Source organism: Nyctereutes procyonoides, unplaced genomic scaffold, assembly GCF_905146905.1.
Source record: "Nyctereutes procyonoides isolate TBG_1078 unplaced genomic scaffold, NYPRO_anot_genome, whole genome shotgun sequence".
NCBI classification, from domain to species: Eukaryota; Metazoa; Chordata; class Mammalia; order Carnivora; family Canidae; genus Nyctereutes; species Nyctereutes procyonoides.
The window spans coordinates 61,364,598-61,390,996 of NW_026575043.1; the positions used below are offsets into that span (position 1 = coordinate 61,364,598).

General features: G+C 44.1%; 1 protein-coding gene across 1 annotated transcript in view; it reads left to right on the forward strand.

Annotated features, from left to right (window-relative positions):
- GLT1D1 (glycosyltransferase 1 domain containing 1) overlaps positions 1–26,399 on the forward strand; it is an 89,620-nt gene that overhangs the window by 41,551 nt on the left and 21,670 nt on the right. The window contains exons 5-9 of the mRNA XM_055322666.1: positions 4,842–4,878; positions 6,635–6,691; positions 14,164–14,259; positions 14,833–14,882; positions 25,880–25,923. Coding sequence (XP_055178641.1) covers positions 4,842–4,878; positions 6,635–6,691; positions 14,164–14,259; positions 14,833–14,882; positions 25,880–25,923 — 284 coding nt within the window. The remainder of the gene's footprint in view (positions 1–4,841; positions 4,879–6,634; positions 6,692–14,163; positions 14,260–14,832; positions 14,883–25,879; positions 25,924–26,399) is intronic.

Below are 26,399 nucleotides of genomic sequence, written 5' to 3' on the forward strand. Positions count from 1 at the left end.
TCTGTTCAGACCAGTCCTGGTTCAAGGGTTCCATGGTCTCGTGTGGCTGGTGGCTGCTGCATTGGTCACCCCAGCTCTGTACATACAAGTGGGAGATGACCTCTTTCAGGGTTGCTTAGATATGTGTGCACAAAGCATCTGGCAGTGGGAGACATCTTTGTCAGCCCCGAGTCTTCTGAGAAAGCCAGGGCTCTACTTTGGAAGCTATTTATGATCCTCCATCTATCTTTGGTTAACTAAACAAATTAGTTTGATTGGATTTCAATAAAGCTAGCTTTATTTATCTCTTTTAATTTGAAATGCCTTTGTTTGGGCTTGTCTGTTATTCTTTTTAGTGTTGTTTATGTCAACCTTAACGTGACGCCGAACCCACTTTGTGAAGGTCACAGTCCCAGGGGGGCTCTTTATCAGGTCTGCATGCTGCATCATTAATATTTGTCACACAGGTTCAACACTGATAGTGTTTTGGGAAAATACTGCTCTGTTGGTTTGTGGAATTATAACCTCAATTTGGCTTTCTTAGGAATTTGATTCACTACCCACTTCTAACTTTGATGTATGCCTTATGGAAATGTAAAGCTAGTCTACGCAAGGTGTTGGTTTCTTATTACGGTATGTAACAGACATTCAGCCTGCAAATTTGTGTTAGAAGTTAAGGCTGCTTTCTCTGAATTCACCAGATTTCACCAGAAAATGTGACTGTTACACACACACACACACACACACACACACACACACACACAAAAAGTAAAGCAAATTAGGTCTATATCTTAACGGAAGGCTTTTCTCTCCATAGAATCAATGATTTTGGGTTTAATATGTCTCCATTGAGTTCAAATCCCCACAAGCCTACAGAAAATTCAACTGCACGGTCAACCCACTTTTTCTAAGGAATACTCTGCTAACAGGACTTTTTTCCAAATTCAAATATTTATTTATGAACTAGCTGTTTTTTTTTTTTTAGACATCTTGAGTTGGTTGAAGTGGTTATCAAATTTGAGGAAGCATGATGAGCACCAGCATGGCCCATCTGTACCCTTGGCTGAGGTTAGCACTGAGCTAAGCCTTCTGATGTCATTATTTTTTAGAAGATTGTGGGGGGTTTTGTTTGTTTGGTTTGGTTTGTTTTGGCTTGGTTTGGTTTGGAGACTGTGCCTGGCTGCCTTCTGGGGTGTCACTGTTGTGACTTGCCTTGGCACTTATTAAACAATAAGAACTCTCTTGCAGCAGTTTGGGTTAGGCAGTAGCTAAAGTGTACTTTCACCTTCAGTGTGTGTATGTACTCATCAAAATTCTTTTGGAAATTAAAACGCAGAAAGCAAGACAGATTTCACTGGCTGTCACATGCGCAGTTCGCGGCACAGGTGAGCTCACCTGCAAATGTAGGTGTTAATGTCAGCCCATCTGAATGAGCCTCGAGTCGACTAATTGCTGAACTATATGTACTGAACGCATGTTGTCCTATGAGTGACTTGCTCCCTCTTCCTTCTGCATGGCCCATTGCTCTGTATCTGACTATCTCTGAAAATCACGCTGGCAGCAGCAGGAGCCACACAGACCACAACTTTGTTATGGTTCCAACCGCAACAGAAACTTCAAATCCTTCACCTCCTGGGTTTCATCTTTAAGATGCCCTCTTTGTAGGCGCCCCTCCCTGCAACTACTCTTTTTTTTTTTTTTTCCTTTTTTTTTAATTTTTATTTATTTATGATAGTCACACAGAGAGAGAGGGAGAGAGAGGCAGAGACACAGGCAGAGGGAGAAGCAGGCTCCATGCACCGGGAGCCCGACGTGGGATTCGATCCCGGGTCTCCAGGATCGCGCCCTGGGCCAAAGGCAGGCGCCAAACCGCTGCGCCACCCAGGGATCCCCCTGCAACTACTCTTTAAGAGAAACTCTGGGGTTGGAGCATACCCTAGGAAGCTAATCATTTTTAATAACTTCTATTAAGATTGGCTTTCCTCAGAGATTTCTTGATGGAACTGAAAATGTTCTTTGCATTTTTATTCCCCAAATGAGATCCCTGGGAATTGGAAAGTTTTCATGTGACTCAAAGGATGGAAAACTCATTAGGTCCAGAGCACAGAATCCCACCTTTCACAGGATCATGACCTGGGGCTCAGACATCTGGAATGGTCAAAATTTCTTTGAATTCCTCAAATCACCAAGGCACAGAATGGTGGAGGGATGGGGTGCGGGGGTGGGAGGGGAGTGGAGCTTTAAATAACATCAATAACTCCCAGCTATTTACTCCGTGGATTTAACTGTTTTTAAAAATCTTCCCTTGAGTTTTCCTGTCAGCATTCTTCCTATTTCTGCATTGCCAGCTAGCTTTGGATCCCATGGGACGGGATCTCAATCCAGTCTTCAGAGACACTCCTCATCCCATCATGTGTTTTTTTTTTTTTTCTTTTCTTTTCTTGCTTAAAAACCAATCTCTAAGGGAAAAGGGTGGAGAGAGAAGGAAGAGAACCACGTCCCCTGAAAAGAGCCCAATTCGTATGTATTTTTTGGACATAGGTGTATTTTGAGAGCTTTCCACTCTTTGATTGTTTTAAAGCAGTTTGTAGCTCTTTTAAAAGTACTTGTTAACAAAGTCATCACCAGAAGTCACATTGTCATTTTAGAATAAAAATTAGTGTTTTTGTCACCTATAGACCATGCATTGTGCTGTATATTTAAAAAGTAGTATTTACTGTGGTTTATACTTGGAGAGAGCTTAATTTCAGAAGATTATATACATTAAAAAGTGGAGGATCTATTTGTTGTTGCTGTCAGTTATTCCTTTTTTTTTTTTAAAGATTTTATTTATTTATTCATGATAGAGAGAGAGAGGCAGAGAGAGACACAGGCAGAGGGAGAAGCAGGCTCCATGCTGGGAGCCCCATGTGGAACTTGATCCCGGGACTCCAGGATCACGCCCTGGGCCAAAGGCAGGCGCTAAACCGCTGAGCCACCCAGGGATCCCCACTGTCAGTTATTCCATTATAAAAATGCATTAATTAGCATTTGTGTCTGTTAAAAGTCATGTGTACTTATAAGTATCTATCCAACAGGACACTGACTTTTTATATCTAGTAAATGGGCCAAATTAAGTAATGGTTTCTCATAGACACCATGCAGCATCCTCCCTCCACACCCTCTACACACACACACGTACAGTCTCCTTTTTCATTTTCTGCATCAATGAGCTAATCTTGCAAGGGAAGTGATATACAAGGATTTTGACTCTTATTTCAAGGCAAGAGAACCAACAATAAATATTGAGCAAAGAAAACTAATTTGTATTTAGAGCATTTTAATATAGATAATGCTTTTCAAAATCGATAGAAGCCAGTTGGCTTTTGCCAGATTTCTTTTGTTACAAAGGTTAAAAATAACCAAAGTCCAGATTTTTTAAATATTGTAACTCTATTTTCCTGACTTGCTAGGATAAGATCTTAAAATATTATTCATAACGTGTTTTAAATGTCCATATAGGACTTGATACTTCTTTATTTTCTCGTGGTTTTGGTAGATTTAGGGGAAGCAATGCTTGGAGATACGTAAAGACCAGCGGATAAATTCAGGAATTTCCACATAGAGTCCATTCATTTTGCTTATGGAGTTGGGATGCCAGTTTAATTAATTTCTGGTTTGTTTCAGAAGAAATTGTCTTGAAGGGAGCATCTTGGGTTTATGTATTTCTAATTGCAGATGGAGCATATTTCTAATGGAAACAGTGGCAAGGCAAAAACCCTATTTTGCCTTCCCTTAATTAATCAAATCTATGTAGAATTATATTGAATCTGTTTTTGTCAAATGCTGGTGTTCGCTTTAAAGTGTAAATGCCAGGCTGATATGTTTTTGCCAATGTGTTAGCATCCCTTTCTCAGGGCTGGTTGAAGAAGAAGCATGCCCAGCCTCCTCTGCATGCCAATAAAAGTCTCTTCAGCTTTCCAGTGAAATTATAATTACACAAAAAGAGTGTTTTAAGCCTCTAAACGTCAGTTTCTAATTTCAATTTGTTGCTTTTAGCCATTTTTTTCCATTAAAAACTTCCCTTTAAAGTTAACATTTTTGGTTTTCTTTTTGTTTTTTTCACTAGTAGGGAGGAGAATTTTTAAAAATATTTTTAAGGCTTACTATTGTAAGGGCATTTTCAAAGAGGGTGCTTCCCTGCTGTATGGTGAGTTGAGGAGGATAGTCCAGGCTTTAGAAGGTATCAGGTGCTTCTGCTGGTTAGATAAAGAATGTAATACTGAGGACAAAAGCAAAGCAAACAGAGATTCCTGTCTGTGTACAGATTTGCATTCAGCTGCCCTAAAAAACAGCCAGATACTGCACCTCTCAGGCCTTTCCCATCCAGGGGGCAGAGGGGAGGGCCACCCCTATCTTCCCTTAGCTCCCCTCCTTCTCCTTGTTTCTTCCCCACAGGTGGGGATTGGGGAGTGTACTTTCTCTGTTCAAGGATCTGTGTCCCCAAACTTCTACCTCGAGCTTCTGCACACAATAGATAGGCTCCCCACGGGCTCTGCCATTGGCGTGTTCTCTGAGCTTCAGTAACTTTATACTAATGTAGTAACTATACGATTGTAATAACGCATTACGCCTAATTTAAAGGACCTCCTTCTTTGTGCTTCTTACCTTGAAAATGCTGGGTTTTTAATGGGCTAACCCCTATTAAAAGCAGAAGGAACTCTGTGCTCTTGGAAAGTAACCAGTATATGAGCGGCTGCGTGGATGATTCTTTGTGACTTGTTCCAAGGCGGCTTTTCTTATGGCCTTCATTTTATTTCTAAAAAGCAGTTGTAATGCACTATCCCATTTACTTATTTTCCTTTTTCCCTTCTTTTCAAAAGCCGCATGCCAGGGATAAGATCTATGTCCAGAGTCAAGGTAAGAATTTTTAAAGTTTACGCATTTTAAAATATGAGTCCCTTTAGAGACGTGTACTGATGTGCCTGTGGATGAAATTATATGATGTCTTAGATTTACCTACTAATAATTTGTAGAATGGATGTGCCTATATGGCCTGACATGAAGATAAAGAACAAATATAATGACATTATAAAAAAAATTAAAATACAGATCCTTTAACGTTTTCGACAGTAGATGTACTGTCCCAGGGGTATGTTACAAAAAGAGAAAGCTGAGCTTCTCTCTCTTAGTTAAGGGGAAGTGGAGCCCTTCTGCTCCAATCTACCCCTTCCTGCCCTCACCCAGTTCCTCCCAGACAGTGGCCTCCACAACCTCTCGGGAAACCCTCAGCATCTAAACACAGTGAGTGTCAGGTACATGGTGTGCTCACGTGGTTTTGGAAAAGAGGTTCTTCAGGTCAAAGGAGCTGTGGACCACAAGCCATGGACAAAACCACATATATATGAGGAATATATTTTGGTCACCTGAATAAAAAAATCTCACAGCAAGGGAACCATTGTATTATTGTTGAAACAATAGGAATCATGGAAGAGGCAGTTGCAAATAGGAGCATGTAACCCCTCGCAAGCTCAGGTCAGCTCAGGTGCTGAGGCCCGGAGGGGCACAGCCCTCGAGGTCTGCCTTAGCTGCACACCATGCATTATCACACGTATAAATGACCCAGTGGTTTCAGTGACGTTTTTAGCGGAAGAATCACTTACCAAGTAAGCCCTTTCTTGGAACGCCCATTTTTTAAAAGATACCCTGACTCTATATATAATAAAAGGTGTCTTTAAGTGTCAGGGCAGGTGCAGGGTTGGCACCTCCTCATCCCTCTGTTGGGGCCTGATTTGTAGCTGGGGAACACATAGGCACACCAGACACGCATGGGCTTTGAAGCAACACACAGGTTTGGACGTAGCCTCCACCACCTACATGCTGAGTCGCCGTGAACACCATGTAACCTCTCTGAACCTCATTCCCATCCGGATAAACTAAGGGAGTCTGTCTACTCAGCAGGGCTTTAAGGGACTCCAGAAGTGTGTGGATTGCATCCAACTAGAGTCTACGCCCAGGACAGGCACTGTGCAGTGCACAGTCACTAAGTATACAATAGTTGAGTACCCTGTGTTGTTCAGTGCAAATGATGATCTCAAAGGTACATTGCAGAAAGGGTTATTGACTTAATTTACATTTCATAAAACTTTAGATTTGTCTTATTATCAGGATAATATGTTAAATGTTACCTCTGAATTTCCTACATCTCAAAATGTTCAATTCAGGGAATTTTAAACTTAAATCTGCTCAAGGAGATGCCACAGATAGCGGGCAATTGTGTGTGATGTGGAGAGGGTTGAGATTAGGAATTTTAAACAGAGACACAATTCATATGTGGGGCTGTGTTTTAGAAGCCTGTTGCTTTCAGGTGTTTGTTAGAGACTTGTGTTTCCCACGACCTGGCAGCTGTCCCGCCCAGTAATGGAGGTTGAAAGTGGTGTGCCCTTCCTTGTTGGAAACCTTGTGGGCTCCCTTTGAACCTCCTTTGGGGGAGGAATGAACAGGTGTTCACAAAGCACTCAGAACTTTGAGTTCTTTGTAAGAACCAAGTATGAGACCAATATTTGAACATTGACCCCAAAATAGCTGGTTGCCTCTCATCAACGTGGTCTCTTTCTCTCTCTCTCTCTCTCTCTCTCTCTCTCTCTCTCTTTTCTCTCTCTCTCCTTCAACCCAGGAATTGTGACAGTACCAAACGCCGCCTTTAACTGGAACACCTTCCTTCACTGTTCAGGTGAGAGATGAACCTTCTTACAAGATTTTTTTAATTAATTATTTATTTATTCATGAGAGACTCAGAGAGAGGCAGAGACATAGGCAGAGGGAGAAGTAGGCTCCCTGCAGGGGGCCTGATGTGGGACTCCATCCCAGGACGCTGGGGTCACGCCAGCATCTGAAGGCAGATGCTCAACCACTGAGCCACCCAGGCATCCCTTCTTACAAGATTTTGACCAGAGTGCATCTTGTCCAGTAGTGTCAGGTACATGGTGTGCTCACGTGGTTTTGGAAAAGAGGTTCTTCAGGTCAAAGATGTCTACTGTTTTAGGTGAACAGGGAAGAGAGTAATAAGAATTGGGTTCAGGACACACCTGGCTTCTCTCTTTTGTCTTTCTTGAGAGAATGGGAGGAAGAGTGGGTTTGAAGGAGGATTTTTAATCCATTCTGGATTAATGTCTTTTGTTAGATACATCCATATATGTGAATATTTCTCCTGTTTCCTCTGGTTTATCGTTCCATTTTCTTCTAATTTATCCACTTTTCATTAATGCTTAGCACTGCCTGAGCCCTGATCAAGAAACCTTTGCCTCCTCCAAGTTCACAGAAATATTTTCCCTATTTCTTTCCCTCCAGAAGTTTCAGTGTTTTCGTTCTATCATTAGGATTCTAACCCATCTGAAATTAATTTTTGCCTGTGGTATGAGGTAGGGATCAAAATCCCTTTCTTTGTGAAAGTTGTTCTAGTATTGTTCATTGAAAATGTTTTTCCTTCATTGAATTTCTTTGCTCAAAATCAGTTTACTGTGTATGAGGGTCCATTGATCTGCATCCATATGCCGACATTGTGTTGTCTTCCTGCTGCAGCTTTATAGTTGAGAAAAGGGGTAGTGTGAGTCGACAACTCTGTTTCAGAATTGTTTCAGCTGATCTAGGTCTTTTTCGTATCCATATACATTTCCGCTCATCTTGTTAATCTCTAATAAAATCCTATTGTATTGATCTGTAGATTGATTTAAGGAGAATTGATACCTTAAAAATAATTTGTCTTAAAATCCATAACATGATCTGTCTACTTCTTAAAGTCTCATTTATCTTCATAATGATTTGTGTATACAGGTCTTATGTCTTTTTTTCACGGACTTTATTGTTTTTGATGCTACTCTAAAGGTTTTTTAAGTTTTATTCTTGAATTATTTGTTGCCAGTATACAAAAATATAATTGATTTTTTACATTATATCCTGAAATCTTATAAATGTATATATTAATTCTGATTACAGCATAGTTTCAATTCCTTTGTAGTATTATTTTGAATTCTATAAACTTATTTGACCAATCCCTTTTTAAACATTTTGATATGTAGCGGTAGAGGTGCTAGGATTTCAATCTTCATACATTTGCCCAATTGTTTTCTTTGGAACACCTAAAAAACAGTCTCTGGGTTAGATTACGCACTCAATCAGAGCCTTTGTACATCATGCGTCATGTCTCCTGGAAAGGTAGCAGCAGTGAGTATGTCCATCAGCAATGCTATGAGATGAGGGTGCCATTTTTCCTACACACAGTGGAGCTAATGGAGTCTAGCCTTCATATTTTCCATATGTGGTATGATCTAAGTGCAGTCACGAAGTTCAAACAAAATTCTGTTGCAAAATATCTTTAAATAAAGAAAGGTTTTTGTCCACAAATGAGGCCTGTAAGTGTATACTCTTGGCAGCTATCATTGCCTTACAGGGTACCCAGCCCAGTAGTTCTGTGAAGGTGTGAGAACAGCTAACACTGACTCACCAAAAGCAGTGGAAAGTTTAAGAATTCATCTGTTTTAACCTGAACTGCTTCTCACAAGAGTCAACAGTGCAAGGGTACTGGTGGGGGGAAGGGGCTTGATGTTGTAAGCCTGCTATAAACTTCAGAGAAGAGCTGAAAATGCAAACTGTGGGCCACATCTGCAACACATGTAGACACCCCGAGCCTGTTTTCACTCCAGAAACATCAGACAAAAACTCCCATCCCCTACAGCATGTCAGTGTTAGGTTCCCTTGGAAAAAAGAATTCCAAGCATTTTATTAGAAACAATTTTCCGAGTGCATCCATCAACCTCGGGACCAGCAGCAGGGCCATTCTCTGCATCACAGATGAACCCCTGCTGTCCCACTGCTCTGTCACACTGGGGAGTACGGGCCATTATTCAGAACCAGTGGGCCCATTGTAAATTGCCTGTTGGGAGGTTATTTCATCTTTTATATATCATGGGATGCCATTGCTGTGTGACTATGTCATAATTTCCAAAAGGAGAGTGATTTTTCATCAAGCCTGTAGCCTCATGGTTGTTTGTATCATTGGTCTCACTACTGAGTGATTAACGGAACAGGCAGCCAAGGGATGTTCAAGACTCCTCAGGCGGCACTTCCCCCGGAGACCTGCTGGGCAGCAGTTCCAACTTAATGTGTGCAATTAGGAGCTGTGAACGTGCTCGGGACACATGGCAGAGGGAAGCGTGGTGGTGTCATAGTCGCCGGCTCTGCTGGATCATGGCATAAGGTGGAGGCAGAATCAATCGGTGTCTCTGGGTTTTATAACCAGGCGTCTGTTCTCATTTGCGGGGTCATTCATCTTTGTCATCTTTCAGATTTTAGAGATGGACCGTCTTCCCCACCCATCCTTGATCTTACCCTGGTGTTCAGAGCCTGTGATTGTGATTTGTCACTTCCACTTTGAGCCTCAGACAGTGAAAACAGAAGATACAGTGAATTTGACATAGACTATTATGATCAGATACTCACCCTCTGAATTCTTATGAACTGCTAACCTTGCAATCAAGAGGAATGGGTGGGAAAGGGTCTCATTTAACAGTGCCTACCAGCAGACGAGTGCTTCGTTAGCCATCAAGGGGTACCATCTGCTTCTGGGGTCTCCGGTGCCGAGTTTATGATGCATTCTCCTTTACAGCATGCCAGAGGTCCTTCTGAGAATATTCAGTGTCTCTAAGCCCCAACTAACAAACCACTAAATCCTTGAATTTAAAACATTGAACGATGTTTATGCTAACCAGATTTCACAGTCCAATAAATCAGCTAGGGAAAAATAAAGTCGGTTAAATGCACTAAGTAGCATCGTTATAATTTTTCACATGATATTTACAATAGTTATTCTCATCAGAAGATACATGTACAGGTATCAAGTCAGTCACCTTAGTGTTTCTCTGCATTTCCGTGTCCAACTTGAATGTTGCTATGGTTCAAGGATGTGTGATTTTTGCTTTTAAATCCAATGACTATTGTACCTTATACAGCAATTCTTTGTAGGCCACCAAACCTAATACTATGAAAACTTCAATTTGACCATTACCTTCCTGATTTTATTCTATTTGTATATTTATTGTTAACATATTTATTTAATTTTCTTCCCCTCTCCTTTTGTAAACTGTATTTATATTTCTACGTGGAGATTCGAATCTGCCAAGCTCAGATGGTGGTATCTTTCCTCCTTCGCTGTGCCTAGGAAAACACATTTTTTAAAAGATTTTATTTATTTATTCATGAGAGACACAGAGAGGCAGACATAGGCAGAGAGAGAACCAGGCACCCCACAAGGAGCCCGACATGGGACCTGATCCCAGTCTCTGGGATCACGCCCTGAGCTGAAGGCAGATGCTCAACCACTGAGCCACCCAGGCATCCCTAGAAAACCCATTGTTTTTCACGTGGAAAAATTCATGTTACCAGATCCCTTGATATTTTCACAGCCCAAAAATCAGATTTTCTAGCTAAAATTCACTATGTCTAATGTGCTCAACCAAAGTCCTTGTATTCTTTTCTCCTTATAATGACCCATGGAAAAAACTAAAATAAACAGTGGCTAGAACAGAAGATGGGAGAAAAAGTGGCTTAGCATAGATCGGGTTTGCGCTGCAGAGCCAGCTGATGAATCATGCAGAGGGTTGGGGAGTATGGCGGACGCTCAGCCTTCAGGGATACGGTGCCAGCTCTCGAAAGCGACTCACTGTTTTGAAGATAAAAATACCATTCTCCAGGACATGGTAACATTGGAAGGACAGACATGAAAATCTGAGCATTTGTGAGGGATGAGTTCAGACCTTGACTCCTGTTCAACCTGGATGCTCACAGAGAAACAACAGAAAGAAACATAAGTTTGGAGTTAAAAGGAAGAAATGAAATGCACTAAAATGTTAGGTAGGCTCCTGCCTCACCTCCAGACGTCTGTAGGCCACTTTCTTTTCATTCTGCTGTGAAATCTAAGAGTGGCCACCATACATGTCCACAGCCCTGGCCCAGGACACAGGCTGAGTTGGGTACTTCCAGGTTGGGGCCTCAGCATGTGCTTGCCTGATCATGACTTTCCAACTCTCATCTCCATATCCTTGAAAACGATACTGTTGTGCTCGGGAAGTGCACAGACGCTACTCAAACCCAATGCTGCCTCTGTATTTTATATTTAAAATCTTGTAAATCCTACAATAAGGCAAAGCATGTAGTCCTGTGTCCTGCCATGGCCTAATTTAGTTTCCTAAATTCTCATGACATTTAATCTCCCAGGAAGAACATGAGGAGAAAGACAAGAGAATATATAGGGCTGGCTCTGTCTCCCTCTAGGGTCCGGTAAGTAGGGTTCTCAAAATCAGTGAGTAAGTTGAGAAACAGCACTTTTGTTTTTTTATTTTCATTTTTTTTTTTAAGCTGGCACCACACTCAGTGTGGAGTCCAACATGGGGCTTGAACTCACAACCCTGAGATCAAGACTTGGACACTCCAGTGATCGAGCCACCCAGGCAGTCCCAGGGGCCAGCACTTTAAAAAATTGAAATGAGTTAGAAAACATCAGAGTTCCTCATATGTAATTAGACTAGTTTGGGGGGCTGGGGAATGTGGGAATGTGTGTGTATATAAACATATATGTGTATATATATATATATATATATCTTGTGTACAAAGTTTCTTTTTTTAAGATTTTATTTATTTGAGAGAGAGAGAGAATGAGAGAGCATGAACAGGGGGAGAGTGGGGAGCAGAGGGAGAAGCAGGCTCCACTCAGCAAGGAGCCTAACACGGGGCTCGATCCTAGGATCCTGAGATCATGACCTGAGCCGAAGGCAGACGCTCAATCAACTGAGCCACCCCGGCGCCCGGTGTACAAGGTTTCAATGTGATATATGTATACTTCCCTAAGTCATAGAGCGTTTTGAAGGTCAGTTTTGTCCATTGTGGGCTACTCTCTCTCAAGGTTAGCTTTCTAGGGCTCCTGGGGTAGGGGTAGGTAGAGGGACACTTTTTCCAGCTTCACCTGAGCAGAAGGCCCCAGATTTCCCAAACCTGCTGTTCTGAGTAGCTAATGCATGTCTCATCAAAATAAAGGGACAAAATAGATTTCCAACATCTGTGCTTTGTCACACAGCAAAAATACAGAAGTAAATGAAGTCTTTTTACTAGGACATCACATTGGTTCTTAGAATTGTGCTTTCTTTGGCTACTATCTCTGGATGGTCTTTGTGTGTTTATTTTGCTATTGTACTTTGTTTCAATTCATTAATACAGGTTTTCTGATTTTCCCCTTCTGGGTGCATCATGCATCTCCTTCTACTTTCCTTCTTACCTTCTTCTTGCCTGTTTGAGGAGATACTCTATAGACATCATGATGATGATATCTGTGATGTTGTGTCCTGCCCAGTGGGGTTACACAGCACATCAGCTTCCCCTGTACTGGTGCTTAAAAAAAATGTATATATATGTATATATATATATATATATATATATAAATATATAAAGTGTGTATGCACGCATGTGTGGACTTCTGTGTGTGTGTGCACCTGTGCACATGTGTTCATGTGCCTGTGTGCGCGTGCACACACCACATGCCCTGGGCTAAGGCTTCCTCCCATAATTAAGTGGGCATCCCCTGAGTTTCTCCTTGTACCTCTGTTATCTTTCCATTGTCACTACTAACTAATTTTCATGAAGGCACTTTTAATTTTTGTCCTCATCAGATGTTCACTCGCTGGCTTCAGTGTCACTGATAGGTCTTGCCTGGTAATGTGAGATTTTTCTGTTTCTCACACCTCATCTTCCTGTCCCTTAAAGGTTTCCTTCAACTTTATCACTTATTAAAGGGAATAGCGTGTCTTCTGGCCTCTAATGCCTCTGATCTTGGATTTGAATTCTGCACACAGCTTCTCGCTTAGGCTTTTGGTCAAACAAATAGTAAGTTTTATATTCCTAAGATTAGTTTCGAGGTGCTCCAAATATTGGGGAAATATTTTACAAACGTACCATGCCTGAATGAAATTAACAGTACTTCGGAGCCTGTGGTGCATTTTTAGGGCCTTTCCCAGGGGGACCCCCCAGCCATAACACTTCAGCACATATCCTCAGATGTGGTCACACGTGGTTATTGTGCAGCATGTGTGACCGTGTGAGGCAGTGTCACTGTGCCTCGTCACGCTCACTCTGATGATACTACTATTCAAGGCTTACAAAAGCACAGAGAAACTGACAGTGTTTGCATAAAATAATGGGTGAGATAAAATGCATGAATGAAAACCTCTCACCTGCATGATTTTATGCCCAATTATATGCATTTGGAAATGATGAAGTCTTAGGTTAGCTTGTGTTAATTTTACACGGATAATTTCTATCGAATCACTTGCCTGTTGCTGCCCATCAAACCACTTCAGCATAAACGGGCTTGAAAGCCCCTGGTTTCTCATGACTGCGTGGGGCTGGCAGCTTGGCCCAGGCTCAGGGGGCAGCTGCTGCCGGCCTCCCCGCTCTGCTGCTGGGTCCCCTTTCCCTTTGTGCTGGGATGAGGCCTGCCGGTCCTGCGTGGCCTCCTCAGGAGGGCAGCCGGGCATCTCCCCGCAGAGCCTCCCCATCAAGGAGGCAGCTGGCCCAGCTGCGAGCTGCGAGTCGGTGGTGCTCCAGGGAGTGAGACACCGCGACATAGGGTTCCCGAGGCGGGGACTCAGAAGTCACTGGCTGCCCTTCCACTGGGCTGTCAGTCGATGCTAATCACCAGGCCTGCCCGAGCCGAAGGGCGAAGAAGGCGGTTCCAGCGCTCCGTGAGAGGAGCCACCCACCCCTTTATCTTATGGACCTGTGAGCTCACCCGCATCCAATGTGTGCACCTCTATATACACACACGGGCTCAGGAATGCATGACTGTAAAACACCTTTCTACTTTCATGAAGAAAATGCTCTTCCTGACCACAATTGTATCCAAATATCTTCCAGGGTCCGCAGTTCACGTTGTCCCCTTCCTCATTGCACAGAGCTGGGTTCACATTTACTGGGCTGAGCTCAGCTCAAGTTTACCCACCAGGAGAAGCAGTGCGTGCAGTGAATCGTGTGCAGACTGGGGGCGGGAGCAGGTGCAGAGAGGTCAGAGCCCTGCAGCGTTGGAGCTGTGTCGGGATCTTTGCTCCCATGGCATCAAGCTGCCTTCTCTCTGCTGAAAATATCTGACCTCTTCTGTTGCAGGAATTAGCCAAAGTGCTGATAATTTACACATCTTTCTCCTGGTGTGTGGACTTAGACAAGTTAAGGACCCTCTTTATTTGGTGGATGCATTCTCAGGTACGTTTTGTTTATAGAATTCTGTTTGGGGACTGGTCTTAGCGCCTCTCCCATTGGGATTTTGAGTGTTGCTGTCTCCATCTTTCCACATGAGCAGAACTGCTTCTAGTTTGTTATTCTGGAAGAAAAACAGAAAAATAATAGTGCTGGGTAGTGATCTCACGCATTTCTACTTTCATGTGCCCTCGGCTTCTCGGGAAATCACAAAAATAGTGAATAATTGTAAATCTAATATAATCTCATCCAGAAATGTTTTACACATGTCAATTTGTGTGACGCGTTTGGAGATTTGCTGCATTGCTTGAATATCCTAAAGTCCATATTGGCTTGTGGACTGATTACTCCTGATTGTCCAGTAGGTGAGAGATCTGGATAATGCATAACATTTTAGAAAAAGCATTTTACTTAAAAGTATATGATGTTCAATATTTACATTTTAAATACATATAACTTGACTGTTATGAATGAGAGCAAAACGATATGAAGGATTTATCTTGTCACATAATTATTATTAATTATGTTTCCATCTATGACATGAAACCACTAAAAAAATTTTTTCTTTTTCTTCCCAAGAATGGCATCAAGAAGAGCCTAACGTTTACATGGTGATTGTAGGTCCTGAAGTAAGTGGATACGTCTTAAACATTGCTGTCATGTCTGTCTTCCTCTTTATACTTTTTACATATTTCCTAAAATTAGTTGACATTCCTCTTCTAACCAAATTATTTTTTTTCCTTTTTAAGTAACTGAACTCTGCTTTTTAAAAATGAAAACCAAGGTTAAAGATGATGAGGCTTCGTAAATCTTTATAGCTAATTTCTTTCTACAAAGGGTAGGTTTTTAGGAAATGCGGAGGAGTCACATCAGGATAAAGTCCCATGAAGTGAAAGTCTAAATTGGTGTTGTAAGGCACACATTGTGTGTACATGGTCCACATTTTCTCTGAAACTCCTTTAAGCTGCCCAGCAAAACAACACAGAGCTATTCCTTCAGCCGATCACCAGGTTAAGTAGTTGACTTGCATTTAGGAGCCAAGGGGTATGGGAAATAACTCTCTATAAGCATGGGGAAAGGAGATGCTCAGACCTGACCTCAGCTGCTGTCCAGGGAGCAGAGGCCGATGGGAAGCCTGCGAGACCCTGTGACTCGTTCACAAGCCTCTGGGACATTCCCACGTCCCCTTGACAACGCAGGTCGAGTGCGTGCTGCTCTGTCCGCCATGCAGGGCTGAGCACTCAGTATTCAGGGAACCGAGGTAGAGGCATGTATTGAGAATGAACTTTGGTTTACTCCAAGCAGTTTGGAAAATGAAGTAAGCTCTGTGTTTCCAGCAGGATAGGATATGACATCACAGAAGCAACCCCCGTACTCCATGGAATGTCTGTGCCGGGCTAGGAGGTGGCACCCTCTGGGAAAAGCATCACTCATTTCCTTTGTCCTGCTTGCCAAACTGGGATAGTTGAGCTTGCGACCTTGCTATGTCCCCTACTTTAGACATCGGGGGCACCCCTGAGACCTTGAGTGAGTAGAGTCTTAGCTGTTGTGCAGGCTCTCCTCCTGGAGGTTTCCTAGCTCCCTGGGGACATACAGCATGCAGTGGGACACATGCGCCTGTCTCTGTATTTGCAAAGACTTCTGGAGACAATACGTTTACCTGGAAAAAGGCTTCCTAACCTAATAAAAATATCAAGGGCTCGAATCTACTATGTGGAAGATGAACCACCCCGTATTCCATCCATGTTTGGTGCAACGTGCACTCACACATTTATACACGCCTGCACACACATATCCACACGGCACAGACATACACACATGCTCAGCACCAGCCTTTTGGTGGCAACGAGATAAATCCCGGGTGCCCTGGTTAGTGTGAAGTCCCGGCGCAGCAGAGTTGTTTATTATGATGATTATTTTGGTTCTCTTTCCATTCTTCTGTTTGAAGAGCATTACTGAAAGAAATAGTTTTAGTTTGATGCTAAAATCTTCTCTGAGAGAGAGGGCCTCAGGCTTAGAAAGAATTTAGTGATGTGGTTTCTCTTTTTCACTGTTTCTGTTTTCATGGTGACATTCTATTTATGGTGCATGATACTGGCTTTCCAGCTACGAAAATTTTCCTTAAAAATAAATTGCATTGTCTTCAAAAATGTATTAAATAAGCAGCAGACAGATGGTATGCAGATATGACAAATTATAAAAATGCACACAAATGGCCAAAGTTTGGAAAACAGTTGTTATAAAGTGTGTTCAGGGTGCAAGCAACCCCAAAATGAAGACTTGGTGGACAGAAACGTTTGCCTGCGCCAACTGAAGGTTGGTGACCTGCTTCCTCCATTGGGCTCTCTATTGCGTTTCCTTGTAAGGAAGCCTGTTGGCAGGTGGCCAGCTTGGGAACACACTGGGAACACAGAACTCGGACAGAAACCCCATTCCAGGAGTGATGACCCCCGTGGTGCTGGAGCTGGTGCAGTGGCCAGAGGGAGGGGCGACTGGCACAGGTGGCGCTTCCCTGGGTCCACCTGGGACCCCCACCTCCAGCCCAGAGCCTGCAGGGACGGTCTGGCACTGCCTGCCTCCTGAGGGCTTCCTCAGCCATCATCTTTCAGGAGAGACACGACTATTATTTTGTAGTTTATATTGAACAATGAGGACTGTTACTCGTGTCCCAGAGGAAAGGTGTCTTTTCTACCACTCGCTATTGGAACACATCACTTTCCTGTAACCTGTACTTGCTTACTTTTGAAGGAAAAGTGAGGACACAGAATTTGTCTCTTTCCCCCAAATTTCAGGGCAGGGGACCTTGTGCTGGGGGATAGGGAGCAGGCGAGGCCAGAGGCTGTGGCGAAGGGGGTGAGAGCTGAGGGGGGCGGTGGTGCAGCTGCGGCATATTTGTGTATCCAGACGTCCTGCTGCGGACTTCCCCAGAGGAGCCACGGGCCTGCGCGGCTGCTTAGAAGTGTGTGAAACGGGTGCTGGGAATAAGTAAACACACCCACGTATGCACGCAGACAAACCTTGCAACATACATCTCTGTAGTTTCTTTTTGTGTTTTTAACTTCTGGAAGGAAGGTAGTGCTAAGTGCTTTTGAGCAAAGGCTGTCATGACTTCGTCTCATGACGAGCCAATCAGAACTGGACATTCCAGGATGAGGGAACTGATGGTGGTTTGGAGCTGGCCTGAGGGAAAGCAGGTCCTCAGTGATGCTGGAGAGCACGTCACTGGGATCCTTCATGATTCCATAACTTTCAGGGGCCCCTCTTTGCTTTTCCCTGGATAGTCTAATAAACCTACAATGCCTAAGAACAGCTGCTTGCTTGGCAAATGCAGATCCCAGATGAGCCCTGGCTCACCTACGAGCTAGATGGCCAACTGGGGCCCCAGGAACATCAGAGCTGCATGGACAGTCCACATGTTGGTCTGCTTTTGTGGAGCAAAGGACCCAAAGTGGCAACAAGGGAGGGTAGCTAGGAAAGTGGATGCTTGAGTAGGGGGCCTGGGAACCTCCATGAAGCATTGTGACCTGAGATTCACTGGCCCTTTAGCTCACTGTCACAAATTCCTAATGATGTGAAAGCATTTCTTTCACAAAATACTTCATGATCTAGAATTGAAACCCTGCAGGAAATGGGGAAATGCATCTGTTGGGTGCAAGGTTACTGCTCAACAAAAGAAAGGGTCAGTACCCAGACATGAGCGATGTTCACACTCAGCCTGGAGCTTTCCTTGAATTTGCCTGCTTCTCCTCCACCACTGAGGGAGTTAGCATCTAACACATCTGAGTCCACATTGGGTGATGCACATCAGCACCCTTCCATGGGCCTGAGGGCAGAAGCGAAGGCTTTGGGCCTGACAGTTGATATCTGCCCAGTCCCTTTGGGCAGCTGCAGTGTAATCCTTTGGATGGGGTGATGGACCAGCAACAAAATTTATTTCTCCTGCTCCTGGAGGCTGGAAGTTTGAGGTAAAGGTGTCAGCATGGTCGGGTTCCAGTGAGGCCTCTTCCTGGCTCATAGCTGCCTCTTCCCTCTGTGTCCTCACATCAGGGAAGGGACAAGGATGTTCTCGGGGGTCATTTGTGAGACCTGATCCCATCGTATAAGACTGATCCTATTCCCAAGGCCTCCACTTTCGTGACCCACTCACTTCCCAAAGACCTCACCTCCTGATACCATCATCTTTGGGGGTTAAGATCTCAAGGTATGAATTTTGGGGGTGAGGGAAACAATATTGAGGCCATTGCAGTGCCCCCACCTCATAAAAGGTCCTTATCAAATCTACTTTTATCAAAAAAGCCGCCACCAAAACCTTGATGTCATCTCAGCAGACAGAATAATTTGAGCTTCTAAATAAGACATCATTGCATCCAATGAGTCACCAGTTCCTTCAGACAAGTTGTTTTCTTCTTGATTCTGTGTGTCTCTTGAAAGATGTATAACTGACATATCTAGACACACATCTCAGAACCTCTGGTAACTCAGGCAGGCTAGTGTCAAAGCTTCGCTTGTTTGTTTGCTTCCTAACATAACCGGCAGTGTTCTGGTGAGGGTCCAACAGGCAGTGCCCATGGGGAGTGGGGCAGGAGAGCCTTATTTTCTGAAAGCCCGATTGGCCTATTTCCATGGTGTAGAATCTTCTACAACGGCCAGTTTCAAGCTATCGGGGGATGTCTCTAAAGAGAGTTGCATGTGTGGCCATTGTGGGTGGGCAAAACCAAACCAGCACACGGCACGTGGTGCCCTGCTACATGTGCACGTGAACTCAAGCTCCTGCGAATGCACCAGAAACGAGCTTTACTAGACCATGCTTCTATCACTTCATGCAGTCGTGCACTCTAGTCCTTTTTTTGAAGTAGGCTCCATGTGCAGCATGGAAGCCAATGTGGGGCTTGAACTCACAACCCTGAGATCAAGACCTGAGCTGAGATCAAGAATTGGCCGCTTAACTCAAGTCCTTTGTAAAAGACTGTCCTGTGCCACCCCTTGCTGTGTTAGGCTATTCTATTTCATGTCACTTTTAAAAAGTTTTTTTTTTTTTTACCCAAAAATTGATTTAATAATTTGCTTCCTAATCTGAAGTGTGAAAATGACTGACTTGGCCATGCTGGATGGTACGTGTGTAAGAAAGTCCCACTAGATGTATGTCCCCTCCAAGGCCAATGCACTAGTGGCTTCCGCAGCAAGAGCCCCTCCCCAGATGCCGGCCTTGCTCTGCTGGGATGCAAGCAGATCTGCTTCCCCTGACCACCGCATTGAAACCAGCCCTCCCCTTCACCATTATAAGATTTCCAAACATCTGTCCATTTTCAGGGTCAAGGATTCAATCGAACATCGTGTCTGAATACCAAAGGAGGAGGAGATTCAAACAGTTTTACACTTCGATTTGAAACCTTGCTGCAACATTATCAATTAATAATTTGGAAATGGATTTGAGAAGTGGGTCAGAGGTCAAGCCTTGGGACGCATTGAAACCCACACTTTAATGACCATGTCACGTAAGAAATTGAACACCCTGAATATTCATTATCTTTGGCATCTGATAGAAGTCCAATCCTATCCTATCAGATCCTATCAGATGCAGAGTTCTGCATCTATCGCCTCCTTTGTAAACTGTGAAATCTGTGGCTGAATAAACTCTTTAGGTACGAATTACACACTTTCAGAGAGCTTGTAGCCTTTCCAGGTCACATGCTGGCTTCTCAGTACAAAACTGCATTGACTCAGTGAGCTAAAGCATCTGTTTCTTATTAGGGAATCACTGTGCTGCGCACAGATTGGTCCCTTTGGTCCTTTCTCTGCAAGGAGCCCCATCACATGGGACATACCAGCAAAGAAGAAATGACACCAGCTCAGCCAGTGCCCCTCGGCTACAAGTGTCACACCAACTCCAGCGAATGCAACTTATGAGAAGATAACAGCAGCCATGAAGAGAATGGTTGGAAGGCTGGAGACCAGAAATTTCAGAGGCCAGGGAGTCTTAGCTGGGAACGTTCCATTCCAGGCATCCCGCTGGGGAAAAATGAACTCTACCCACTTCTTGGTCTCCAGATCCTTCTGTTCAAGGTCCAAGATGCAGCTTGGGTTGCATCCCACCCTTCTGTAAGGAGAGGATCAGGCCCGATTCCACTTTGACAAGCCGTGTCTAGGGGAGGAAGAGCCAAAGGAAGGAGGGCTCTGGCAAGAGACGTGGATGCTTAGTGTCAAAGGAGAAGTAGATGTTCAGAGCATGTGCAGATCCCCTGTTTGTTTTAACGCTCAAAGGAAGGGAAGACTCTTACAGGTCAGGTGATGGGAGTGACACAGCCTCGACATTGGGTCCCAGCACCTCCCTTCAGGGAAGTGGGAAGAATGCCCCTTAGCAAGGAAATCTGTGCTCATGGGTAGAACTGCTGCAAGACTGCTCTTGTCGTGTCCTCCTCTCTGAACGTGTGGGTGTGTGACAGTGACGGTGAGCCATGTCTCCATAGGAGACCCAGCTATCTTTATTTATTTTATTGTATGTTCACAAAAACATGTATGTTGCAATAAATGTGTATATGTAAGTGTGTGCATGTATAATTATGTATGCAAAACTTGACTTCTTCATCCAGTCCTTCGAGAAATACTTACTGAGTGCCACTGTATTGTAGGCATGTGGACACATCCCAGTGGCTAGAACATACATGACCCCTGCCTTCATGGAGCACAGAGTCCAGGGCAGAAGGCAGACTGGAGCTGTGCCGGCAAAGGAGAGCCCAGGGGCTGCGGGGTGTTGACACCAGCTCCTGCCACTTCCCCGGCCCAGGCCAGAGGGCAGGGCCACACTGCTCTTGTGAATATCTTTGCTCCACTTGTCAAGCAGCATTTATTGATTCTAGCAACCACTTTTAATAAGTAGCGCAAATGTTCCTAGGTCACTTGAAAAAATCACTGATGCTGTGTGTGTTTTATTTTTTAGATGCCATACATATGTTTATTTTCATGGTAATTCTTAGCAAGAACATTTTAAAAAGCTGGATCTCTGTCCCATACGGAATCTACATAATCATTCATTGCTGCTAACTGCTGGCAAGTGAGTGAATACCTTTAGACCAAGTGGTATCATCGTGTCATGCAAAGGGTCGTTCTGCATGGCCCTGTAGTACAGTGGTCGCATGCACGGACTCTGGAGTCAGCTGGCTACGCCTTGCCTCTCTGTGCCTCAAGATCCCCATCTGCAAAGTAGGCATGACCCAGGCAATGCCACCTGCCTCATCTCTTCTTGTGGGGACTGAATGAGGATCAGCACAGTGCCTGGAACGGTGCCTCGCTCAGAGGCAGTGTCCTGTGACATTAAGTGAAAAAGACCTTTCCATGCAAATGTTTCCTTTGGGCACAGACATGCTGAGATTCTGCTTTAGCTGCAGGATGGTTTGAGTCTGGCTTTGGTTTTCTATTACAGCTTCTTTGATCTCTCAGTTCAACCATTTCGCAAAGGCTTCTGCTTGCAGGAGGGTCTTGAGTGGGTGCATTTTCTGGTGCTCTTTGATAAGGAGTGCGGTATGAGCATTCGGTTTGAGCATGACAGCTTAATGACTTCCCACGATAACTTCTTATATCAAAGATTATTTTCCTTAAGCCTGGGAGTTGAAACAATATCTTTTGCTCAGAAATAAATAAGCTTAGAAGGAGGAAATGAGAATTTTCTTTGCTGCTTGCAATGGTTTCGCTTTTTAAAATTTCATAACGTGTGCTTTCATTACATAAAAAAAAAAAAAATCTACCCTTCTTTTTTTCTTTATCTTGTATTTTGTTCCACTTGGCTTCACTGGGAGATTTGAAAATGAACTGATGTGGAAGGTAAATCCAGAAAAGTTTAATGCAGTTTGTAGTTCCAACTTGGAAGTTGTTACACCTTCAGCTGAATTTTAGTTAACGTGCTAGGTACTTCAGCAGACTTTTAAAATTATCCTCACTGAATTACTTTTCTGTAGTTAATCATGAGAGCGGAAGCATGCTAATAAAATTAAAAATGAGGGGGTCTCTGGCTAAAAATGATCATAAGTAAAATATGACTTTGAGAATTAATATGTAAACCAAAAGAAGGCTTTCATTAGGTTGTTTGCTTTTTCACAATAAGATGTTGGAGTTATAATGTAATTCAGTTGTTTGAGATCATTTTAACAGAAAGCATCAGAAATGAGAACTGGAAAGGTGGGGCCAGCTGGATACCATGCACGTAGTAAATTTCATCAAGCAGAGAGCTGTGTGCAAGGCACCGGGCCTGGTCTTGGAGGGACAGGGACACGCATATGGGGGCAAGGTGGACGAGTAGCAGACAAGGCAGGACTTGGTCTGTTAGCAGGTGGAAGGAAAGTAGGGGAGGAAACATTGCTTCTCGTTTAGATGATGGAGGAAAGTCTCCCATGGAGGTGGCATCTGCCTGTGTCTTGGGGATGAATAGGTTTTGGGGACAGAGGGGAGTATTCCTGGTGGCGAGAATGGCAACAATAAGAGAGGGAGGGAAATAGAAAGCTACAGACAGGAGATCATGGGGAAATAAATAGATAAGCAAGTACTTATTCCATAATGCATGTTGACTTTTTATGAACCATTTGATGAAATCCCTGAGTAGATGCCAGAGAGGCAGTGGGTCATGGTTTTAAGAATTCAGTCTCCTGGCCCGGCACCATTCTAGCTGTGTGATCCTGGTTAAAGTGCATGAGCTCTCTGAGCTTCACTATCCTCTTGTGTAAAGTGGGGTAATCATAACAGCATTGTTGGCAAGAGGTAAGTTAGTGCATATTTAGAACTTAGCATGCGTTAGGTCCAGAGTATGTGATGAATAAATACTGACTCTTAACAGCAGTAAATAAATCGTTCATAAGTATGAGTGTTTCCTTTTAGGATCTTTCTGGGAATAGAAGTGTGTTTGCAGTCTCCATGGGTTCATCTCTAACCCAGGCACTGCTTCTAGCTGACCCAGCTCCACTGAAGGAGAAGGAAGCAGGTGAGGAGGCCTCCAGAGCATGGTTCCTGCAGGGCCCACTGCCTGCAGGTTGACCAGTTGACCTGGAGCAAACCTTCAGGGAAACATCTGGCCACTCACCTGTGAGCATGTGCCCTCTGCAGGTGGCTGATGGAACCTGCTTCCAGGCCTGCCTGGGCATTCTGGAAACTGTCCTCATCAGAAGTGATGCTCAGACTTCGCTTCCGACGTCTGGTGCAGAATTTCCCCGGGACTTCCAAACAAATCTGAGCTTCCAGGGCTCAGCTGTTGGTGCTTTGCAAGAGGCAAGTGAGGCCTGTCTGGTTGTATGTCTGGAAGACACAAACCGAGTGTTATCCATGCCAAGTGTGTAATAACTTTGCCAAAAGACACACAGCTAGCACGCCGCACACATGGAGAATTCAAGAAACCTCTATGGCAGGAACCAGTTCATTCTTAAGAAACAAAAAACAGTGTGCCTGGGTGGCTCCATAGGGGAAGCATCTGCCTTCAGCTCAGGTCATGTTCTCATGGTCCTTGGATCAAGCCCCACATCGGGCTCCCTGCTCAGTGGGGAGTCTGCTTCTCCCTCTCTCTCTGTCCATCCACCTGTTTGTGCTCGCTCTCTTGCTATCTCTTCTCTCAAATGAATAGATAAAAATCTTAAAAACAAAGACCAGAAAAACCCCACAAAAGGTTCTCTTCTTGTTATTGGTAGTCCTGAACACTAGATTTTTTTTTCCCCCGTGGAGTTCTAAAGTACCCGAACAGGTGATTGTGAGTGGAAACACAGGGACAGAAATCGGGTCTTGGCAGAATTTCCACTTTGATTTGTGTGCAGATTTTTAATACAAGAGTGGAGACTTCAAGCATTTGTGCAGGTCGAAATGCTTCAGCAAGAAGCTTAAGCAATTAAATTTTATAACAATCATGCACAAACCCGTTCAGTGTTTCCAGGTCACATAAGCATCTGGATTTTCCGAGAGCAAGCAAATCACTTATTGATGGCAACTAAATGGTGTTCACTGCATCTTGGCCATAAGCTGGATTCTACCCACTAATAGTCGTTTCTCACTGAGCTCTCCTGCATGCAAATACGTCTGTCTTTTGTGCTATTCCTGTAACATCACTATTACAATACATTAAACTCTAAAAACATTTTTTCTGGGAATACTTTCAGTGTACCTTATGCATTCATCCACATTCGATATGTTAACTTGTTGGGATACATTTCACTTATGCCAGTGGTTTGAAGGATTTGGGGCCCAGCACACACACACAGAGACACACAAACATACACACACAAAACTTAAATAAAGTTTCTGGAAGGCGCAACATTTTTTCATCTGGCATGATAAAGTATAAGGATATTGTCATTCATTAGACCGACTTGTTCTGTAATTCCTAATACCTACTGGCAAAGTGTGAATGAGAATAGAAATGGATTCTGCGTTTACCGCTTGCTCTTCAGGAGGGCAGGATGAGCCAGCAGACACTGTGTTAGTAGAGTGTGTTTATGTCCTCTTCCGTCTGTATCTTTGAGGAAGTACTCAGAATTTGGTGTCACACTGGCATAAACTTAAGAATATTTGTTATTTTGGAAGTGTGTTCATTGTTGACAACGCCCATAGAGGGACAGCCAAGGGCAAAGCCGCTGTCTGCTGGTTGAGTTTGTACTTGGTGAGTCCAATGTGGTCAATCTACACTGCGGCTGCATCCTGGGTGGGCCTGTGGGAACCTGTGACAGTGGGCAAGTATCCCCTCATGTCCTCCTGGTGCCTCAGAGAGCAAGCCCACCTGAGAAGAGGTTATACGAGCAAATGGTATTCCAGTTGGGTTCCCCAGGGCCGGGAATGTGTGTGTCCCTGTGTGAATCCAGCAGTGGCCAACAGGCTTGCGGGATCTTGCTCTTCACTGCTCAGTCCCGGGTGCTGAGAAGTGTGGCTGAGTCATAGTCCCTGACAACCACTTATCTACTTTCTTTCTCTTTGGACCCGCACATCCTGGGTATTCCATGTAAATGGAGTCACCTAGTACATGGCCTTTTGTCAATAGCCTCATTCATTGAACATTACGTTTTCTTGGGTCATCCATGGCATAGGACTTCACTCCGTCTTGTGACTGAGTTATATTCCCTTGTGTGGATGGACCAGTTTGCTTATCCACACATCAACTTGATGGATGTGCCCTTGGCTTTAAAACTGTGTTTCTGGGAATGCTCCCTGTCAGAAATAAAATTTTAGTTCTATCAGGTCCTCTGTCTTAGATCTGCTAAGGATTCCAGTGCACTCTGCCTCGAAGGTTTTATGACAAAGTCCACCTTCCCTCGGAGTGTCGTGTGGCCAGCAGATTGCCCCATGGCTAGGGATCACTTCTGCCTCAAGACCTTGAGTGAGGTGGGGGGCTGGCCCTACCGTCCCCAGGGCTGCACCAGGCTCTTGTGTGATGGGCCCAAGAACAGACAGGAGGACGTATGTATTTCTCAGAGCTCCCTCCCCAGTGCTCCTCTCTCCCTTAGGATTCTTATGTAATAGTGCCATCAGGTCATTAGTTCGTATTCCATGTGATTTTTTTCCTTTCTGAGTTGTGGAGTCTGGCTCTATTGCCGTGATATGCAGTTCTCTTGAGACTTAGGCTCATCCCGGGCTTTTGCTAAAATCTGCCTTTGTCTCTTTTCAGGTCGACCCAGTGTTTACAAGGGAAGTAAAAGCCAAAGTAAAGAGGTACGTGGAGGGAGCGAACCAGCATTTTGCAGGAGAGGAATACCCAGTGGCCAATCCCACTCGAATGTTTGTGCAGCACTCACCGTGCCCAGGCTCTGTTCCTAGTATTCCCAAATGCTACCTCCTGTGAGCTCCCCATGATCCTAGGAGATTCAGGTGTTGTACTTACCCCCACTTGACAGGAAGGATACCGTGCTGGTAGTGTAAGCAATCCCTGCAGGAGTGGCGATGCCCAGCCTTGCTCACTCAGGGAAATGCTGATGCAAGCCACTTTGAAATTATAATTCCCACAGATCACATTGGCAAAAACCGAAAAGACCTAAAATATCAAGTGCTTGGTAGAACCAAGGGAAACCATGGTGCATTTGCCTGCCAGTAGCAGAGGCTCCAGAACACAGGCTTGAACATGTGGCGGCTAATTGCTCACAAAAGAAACAACCATGTGTGGTTGGCCTGGGACCAAGTATGACTTTGGG